Below are 8,753 nucleotides of genomic sequence, written 5' to 3'. Positions count from 1 at the left end.
AATATTTTTTTTTGGGGAAGGGGGGGGGGGGGGGTGTTTGGAATGATAATTCCTTGTTTCTTCATAGATTTATCATTTCCTAGAGGTATAATTTGACACAATTTATAATTTCCATAGTCTAATGTCATCTTTACATCATCTCTAATCATTCCTTTTAAAGAAATTCGTTAGTTATAATTAATTGGCTAATGTTTAAATCCTCTGAAACTAACTTGCTTATTGATTCTTACATACACAATTCTAGTCTAAAACCATTCATAAAGCCAGGGGAGTATTAAAGAGATGTTGGTGTCGAATATTCTCGTGATAAATCGCCAACTCGCTGTACGCCAATCCATTCTAATTATCATATCCATTTAGTTTTTATTGTACAGCGAGGCCTTAAAAAGTGTCCAGCATTTTTATAAACTTATGTCTGCCCATTTCCATTACCGATTCACTTTCTAGACATAACTTACAAACTCTTGACTCAACCAAGATAAATATTTCCCTTTTGTCTCAAGTCATTCTTATCTTTTATGTCAGATTTGAATTGACTGTGCAATATAATAAAAAACGATATTTGTTATGCGGGATCTTCAAAGACCAATGTCAAGTTGACACACCAAATAAGGAGAATAGCATAAGATCAAAAAAGGTTCCTTTCTACCAGCTGGTCATTGGACAAACCTATTGGCATTGATCTTTCCTGGGTTATCCGTACCATTTTAAGCTGGCTGGACTAGAACAATGTGAGTGAAAATGACTTTTTCAGGGTAATGAGATTTTCATACCCCGACCAAGATTAGAACCCACGACCACAAGCAAGCAAATGACACTATGTAAAGAATCAACGCTCTAACTGGCCGTGGTGCAGAACGCCACATTGATGGACTCTTTAAAAGGGATACGGAGTTGACAAAGCTTATCAAAAAATAGTACCATGTGTCGTGGATGTACCCCCAGACCTTTCATTAGGCTAAGGACACGTTGTGGTACAGCTCAAGGCTTTATCAGAGGAAAGATGTTTTTTAAACGAGGAAGAAATATACATGTTTTAAGTCTTTTATTTACTCTTATTATCCAGTTTCCTTTGAAACAATCTGTCTCGAGGCATTTACAAACTTCTGTTGACAAGTTGCCGCAGAACAATAAAAATTATTCTATAAAAATAAAAACGAATAAATAAGAGAAAATAAAACACAAAGACTGTAGACAATGGCTCTTTTTTTTACCGTCAGGTCTTTATCCGGTGAATATCAGACAACAAATGTCATAATGAATTCTTTTACATCTTGAATAATCACATTTGGATTTGTTTAGGGGAATACAGTCATAGGAGTACGGGCCAAAGGTCTGTTGGAGAGTAGGGGGTGTTGGGAGGGGGGGAGGGGAGGCAGGGTTTTTTGCCGAAAATTTTGAATAGTTGAGATGTTCGTCGAAGCAATACCTCGAGCACCGAAGCCGAGAGCCTTCGAAAACACTACTTGTCTGTCCGAGGTGTGTTGGTGGCTGCTCGTGAAGATAATTTATTACACGTGGAATTGAGAAATGGATACTGAAAACGCAGATAATATTTTGCCAAAAGCTGGTGTGTGCAGCAAGCATTAGATATGTGTTTATTGAGAAAAGGGGGAAGGGATGCTTGTTACCCGATTAGAAGTAAAATGAAACTATTGTGAGACAGTTTACTATAGACAATAATGTACACAATATAATATAATTGTATTGTATAGTCACTGAAAATATAATATATCTTTGGTTGATTAATAATTATACACCTATATTTTGATTGGTTAGTTCAACACATAATTTATATTGCAACTAACATAATTAGACATGTTACACATTGCAAATAACATAATTCGACATGTTACACATTGCAAATAACATAATTCGACATGTTACACATTGCAAATAACATCATTAGACATGTTACACATTGCAAATAACATAAATTAGACATGTTACACATTGCAATTAACATAATTAGACATGTTACACATTGCAAATAACATAATTAGACATGTTACACATTGCAATTAACATAATTAGACATGTTACACATTGCAATAAACATAATTAGACATGTTACACATTGCAATTAATTATATTCAGAACACATAACGTCACACATTGCAAATAACATAATCAGACATGTTACACATTGCAATTAACATAATTAGACATGTGACACATTGCAAATAACATAATTAGACATGTTACACGTTGCAAATAACATAATTAGACATGTTACACATTGCAATTAACATAATTAGAAATGTTACACATTGCAATAAACATAATTAGACATGTTACACATTGCAATTAACATAATTAGACATGTTACACGTTGCAAATAACATAATTAGACATGTTACACATTGCAATTAACATAATTAGACATGTTACACATTGCAATTAACATAATCAGACATATTACACATTGCAAATTAAGAAAAATATATATGAAAAAAAAAACACAGTTAAATAAGATAGAATTTCTATCATTACGATCTGTCATTTAAAGAATACAAGAAAAAAAAATTTAAATGCATAGATTTGAAACAATATGTACTCAGATACAAATTTTGAACCTATTATTTGCTATATTTACATATTATAAATCGATGTAATAGAACTATAGTGTTTATAAGTGGTAGTTATGACTAAAAACTGTTTTTTTTATAATTATAGAGTTAGATGCTTTTAATATACTTGTTTACACTCATTTTGAACTCTCTAACTTTGATAGATTTACAAATAGTGCATTCATTGATTGACAACAAAGGGCCTTCTCTGTAGATATTACCTTTCTAGTGTGAGATTTTGCCTTTTTCTTGTACAGTAAATTTCAAGAAAAAATTCAGTTATAGCCATATAGTTCTATGACAAGGAATTATCATATATTACTACACACACAAACTTCCAATTTAAATATGGAATATTTCTACACTGTTAAATATCTATCACAATTATTAGCATCATAACTTATGAGAATATTATTTACAAATTAATAGTTATATCTCATCAATTCAACTGTCTATACAAACTATCAATATCCATACAACACTGGCAACTAGTTAACATTGAAATTGTACAGTGTGATAGAGTGGCAAATCAGCGTGTAGATGGGAGACTGAATACAATACAAATACATGTAGCTGATGGGAGAGTGAATACAACACAAATACAAATACATGTAGCTGATGGGAGAGTGAATACAATACAAATACATGTAGCTGATGGGAGAGTGAATACAATACAAATACATGTAGCTGATGGGAGAGTGAATACAATACAAATACATGTAGCTGATGGGAGAGTGAATACAATACAAATACATGTAGCTGATGGGAGACTGAATACAATACAAACACATGTAGCTGATGTGATAGAGTGAATACAATACAAATACATGTAGCTGATGGGAGAGAGTGAATACAATACAAATACATGTAGCTGATGGGAGACTGAATACAATACAAATACATGTAGCTGATGGGAGACTGAATACAATATAAATACATGTAGCTGATGGGAGACTGAATACAATATAAATACATGTAGCTGATGGGAGACTGAATACAATACAAATACATGTAGCTGATGGGAGACTGAATACAATACAAATACATGTAGCTGATGGGAGACTGAATACAATACAAATACATGTAGCTGATGGGAGACTGAATACAATACACAATACATGTAGCTGAGAAATTAATACTGGTATATCACAGTTAAACCTATATAAGTGACAGAATGGTTGTGGCTTGTTTGTGAAACCTTCCTGATAGGGTATGTACAATATAGAAAATTGATATCGATTGAACATTATTAATCCAAATGACATGTAAATCTAGATATATTGTTTCATGTTCTTTATGTCCAACACAGAAAAAATAAAACACAAATGAACCATCTAAATGTGGATTTGTACCAAGTTGACTGTAAGTATTATTCAATCCTATAACAATGTAGAAACCAATGATCATAATTTCTGACATTCTCCATGTAATTTAATAGAGAGATTATAACCTAGATCAGTTTTAAATGATAAAACTCCATCATAAACACCTGGTACATCTGTTTTAAACTCTATAGGATACTTCAAAAACCGGAATTTACTGAAAAAATAAAATGACATTAAATGCAGCTTTGTGGCATACTTTTCTTTAACTTATTAGGTTTATAAAGACAGAAAACACAAAAAGAGAAAGATAATAAAGGTAATAATTAGGTTACCAGGTGAACCACTGACAATCAAAGTTTATAGAAAAATTGTTATTCTTGAGTGAAAAACTCACTTCTAGAATCACATCTTTTTTAAGCTTAAGATATCCATAAGATAAGAAACAAAAGAGACACGGCAGATCGAAAAGCTGAATGACCTATGCTACAGCACGGATTAAAAATAATACTTACCCAATATTAAATCTATGATGTTTGATATGAAATGGTGGTTCTGGGGCAATAGCTTTTAACTGAAATAAATAAAACAAAAATTTTGATATTTGTAATCATGTGGACTTAGTATCTTTGAATTCAAGACATAATCCACCATTTTTTCTCTTTTTGTAAACAGTAGTTGAATAAAGCACCAAGACTTGTGATGTTATAACAAAGCCAATTATTCAGTTAATAAATCCATCACAACACTTTCAAGGTTATACTAATAAAAACTACCAGTACTTACTGAATGAGGTCTATCAGATTCATTTTGAAATTCTATTTTAATGGCCATAGATTTCCCGGGTTCCAAAGTTTTAAAATTAACAATATCTTCTTTTATAGACACTGGTCGTGATTTCTTGTCTGGTTTTTCACTGTAAGGTAATAATAACAAGGTAGAGAAGCCAACAAAAGAAAATAAATACATGTATATGTGAAAGCATCTAGGATTCTCAGAATCAGGCATGCAAATGATCTTGGCAATCAAAAGATCACTCATTCTACACCATCAGACTTACAAGTTATTGAGAGATCAGATCAAACCATTTGTTTGAGGAAGTAAATGATATTTGAATGCCACAGCTACAGTGTAATTATTGCAGATTATAGTTTACCTATTGTCAGTAGAAACAGAAACTTCATCTGAGTTTTCTTCTTCCTCTATTCTTCCAGCCTGAAAGTATAGTACCATACATGTCAAACCTGGATATTTGATATCAAACAAAAATCACCCCTTATTTTATTAATGAGCTCTCCCAATCATACACATACAGTTCCATAGTGATCAAAAGTATGCATGTGTGGAAGAGTTCAATAGAAAGATAAGGGGTGTCTAAAAGTTAATGTTCATACTATATCACACCTTCATTTCATTATCCAAAAGCCACACAGATAAGCCGGTTGGAAAACCCAATTTCATCAAATCTATCAAAGTTACTTTAACAAACAGAAGTGAGAAACAAGATCGAATAATCTGATGAACCTACCTCTCCTACCAGACTGATTTTAACTGTCATACTATTCTCAGTAACCGAGGGATGTAGAAAACATTGTAAATCCCAACATTGAGTGAACGTTCCCTCGGACCTCGGTACAAACATTAGTGGTATCTAAAAATAGTAAGCATAGCTTTATATTATATTACATAGTATCATTATGTTACTTAACAAAATATCTTCTGATGATGTACAATGGAAAGGCTCCGTGTGCTACAGGCTGTGCCCGTTAAAGATCCCTCGACAGTTGGAAATCGAAAAAGAGCAGGCTAATGCCACTGTCCTGGAAAAATTTCCCTCATCGCACCCTTTTTTAATGGATATTGTGTTGGTTATTCTTGAAACTTCTCTATATTATATTATACTATATTATAGTTCTCTTGTCTTGAATTTACCGTCTTCATTAGCCCACATGGTGCAGAAAAGTAGGACGTAAAACTCCATTCATTTCATTTCAATGTTGATTATTGATTGAAATTAAAGGACTGGATATTACCAATAATGCAATGAAATACATATCATTACATCAACTCAAAAACTACCATAACTGTCATAATATGGGCTAATAGTTAAATAGTCATACTTTATCTTCAAAGATGATATGATTTATTACAGTCACCTCTAAAAGACACAATGAAAACACACATATCATTGAAGTCTACAAACCTTAGCTGTTTGATTGGGAGTTATCTGACCTGATTTCTCTTTCACCACAAATACTGAATAGGTGACTCTATAGATATCACTAGATTTATCAACTCCCTATAAAACAGAGCAAAGTTATTGTTTAATCTTAATATACATATTCAATTATATTTCCTTCAGTGAATACAAGATTTGTTAATCACTATTCTTAATCTTAATCAATCAATGATCGAAGACTTAGCAGGTTTAGAAATCTAATTAACTCTCTTACTCCATATTATAATACCTCAAAAAGGTAATAGAGTTAAAAGACCAAAATTTTAAAGAGTTAAATAAACTTTACCTTGGCGTAAGCCGGAGCGAATGAATTAATGGTCCAACTTAATGTTTCAGAAGAAGTGTTCGTAAACTCTAAAACCTTCCCTGTAAATATAAACAAATAAATAAACACATAAAAACAACTAACAATGAAAATGCCATGTAACATATTACATGTTACATATCATGACCGTGTCACTTTATTTTGAGGTAGAAAAAAAAAGAAACTGTAAACTATAAACCAGGGACTTAATTGTTGAAAACTTAACTAATATATTTATAATATATCCATGGTGATAGGAATACAATAATCTGATTGGTTAATAAAACATAACTTAAAATCAATTTCAGAGATTGACCAATCAGATGACTGGAACACTAATATCATCTTCAGTTAAGCATCTCCTGATTGTAAATATGTTTATAATTGAACCTTGATATAAATAAATATGTTGCTCAACTCTAGGAGTATCTATAGATCTATCATACTAAAAGACTTACCACTGTGGTCATCAACTGGTGTTTTAGGAAATATAAAATGTGTTGTAGGTATATCTATATGTTTAATATCAGTATTCTTATTAAATGAATCAGACAGCTGAGTGGACAGTACACTTGGACTTTCAACTGTCGGGATGTTGGGGTCATAGGTCGGATCATTTCTTAGTTGAACTTTCACCTCCTGGAATACAAGATCAAGGTCATAGAAGTGACATAACTCAACAGATACCAGGGCATCTGAGAACAATCGTCTTGCTAGCTCTGGAATGGTCAGTTCTGCTCAGAAGTCAACAAGAAGTTCAATTAAAACCAAGTAGAAACACGGTTTAGAATGTGCCCCATGTGCTCCAAAATAATACAGGTGTAGACAAGTTTGTCCAGTTTGGCTGATATGGAACAGATGGAGCCTATTCAATCACCGATCAAGCCCCACCCTTTAATCATTTGATCAAATATAGCCATCTACAGACAACTGATCTGTTTTAGCCTGAGTTCCTACTAAAGTTTGACAAGCAAGTTACCTCAAATTGGTCGTTACAGCAAACAACGACAGCTCCACTCCAGGGTAATTTAGTGATGTTTATATTAGGTAGAGGTGTAATGGTCACTAGACGATTCGATCTGGAATATCAAGAACATTATCAGAAAGAAATGTTAAAATACCTGGTATATTCTAAATACTTTCCCTTTATAAAGTCCTCTAGACAAGGGAAATAACTACAATATCTTACAATAATAACTGTACTTACTTGGCTTTGACCACACCATATTCAGGGTTGACTGAAAACCAATGACCAGGCCATGACAACTCAAATCTACAACAGAAAGATAAGGTAAAGATTAACAGCTGGAGCTTTATGCTCGAAATCTAAACTTTAATTTAAATCCAAATTTTGTAGATTGTATTCATACCAAAATCTTGTAAACTGAATGCAGAATGGGATATATGTCTGGCTTATGGTTAGGCTTGAAGTATTTTTGTTTCTTTTACAAACTGACTGATGATTGCAATGAAACAGTTCTCTACTTACTTGATATCTTTAACAGAGAAATTAACAATTTGAAAATGACCAGTTTGACATTTCTTTCCTGAAATAATCAATATACATTTATAAGTAATTGTCTAAAAACTCTGAGCTCCACCATTATAATAACCTTGCGAGATATATAAGTATGGTAGGACATTCTTAATCTGCAAGATGATGCCACTTGTTGAAGGCATTTGTCAATTAAGTGTCCTTTTCGTTAATGCAACAAAACTTTACTTCTTATTTGGGTTTGTCATATTTGCCAACATTGTTTTGTGCTATTCATTGACTCCAAAATTAAAATTGTGTGACACATACCTTCTCTATAGACATTACAGATTAACTGTGGTGGCAGTACTGACCAATCAGATTCCTTCTCACCAGGGTGATAACTCGTATATCCTAGTCGATTACTCATATCAGATCTGTAATTACAAAGGAAAAGAAATTGAGTTTAACGTCCTACTCTTCTGCAACTGTTGAGGACAGTGAAATTAAAATTTAACATTAACATTGGTTCAGATGAATCCTTAGTTTGTCACTTACCTTCTGACCTACCAAAATAATTGGTAATCATATTTTTCTGGACTCTCTGGGACTGAGAACTTACCTAGTAATATTAGTAACAGGAAGGGTACCACCCAGAGGACGAGATTTCACATGAACTTGAGGGGTAGTTGACTCTTGTTTACTGGCGGGGTGACCAATCAATGCCAAGGACACGTTGGCCAGGTTAGAATAAAATAAATCAACATCATCTACACTGGAAACTATCTTCTCTCCTTTAGAATAAATAAAAAAAAATAACTAGTCATATTGTGGTCTTAAAATA

The 8,753-nt window shown here is 32.7% G+C and overlaps 1 protein-coding gene across 1 annotated transcript; it reads right to left on the bottom strand.

Moving 5' to 3' along the window:
* Window positions 1–3,058: 3,058 nt before the first annotated feature.
* LOTGIDRAFT_114571 (hypothetical protein) lies at window positions 3,059–3,662 on the bottom strand (the record flags this gene model as incomplete). Its single annotated transcript, XM_009052871.1, has 2 exons — window positions 3,059–3,329; window positions 3,454–3,662. Coding segments are annotated over 2 exons (480 nt in total), but the record flags the coding sequence as incomplete, so codon positions are not given.
* Window positions 3,663–8,753: the final 5,091 nt, after the last annotated feature.

This window comes from Lottia gigantea (assembly GCF_000327385.1).
Source record: "Lottia gigantea unplaced genomic scaffold LOTGIsca_19, whole genome shotgun sequence".
Classification (NCBI taxonomy): domain Eukaryota; kingdom Metazoa; phylum Mollusca; class Gastropoda; family Lottiidae; genus Lottia; species Lottia gigantea.
The sequence above is the reverse complement of the archived record's forward strand: the minus strand, read 5'-3'. Positions and strand labels throughout refer to the sequence as shown.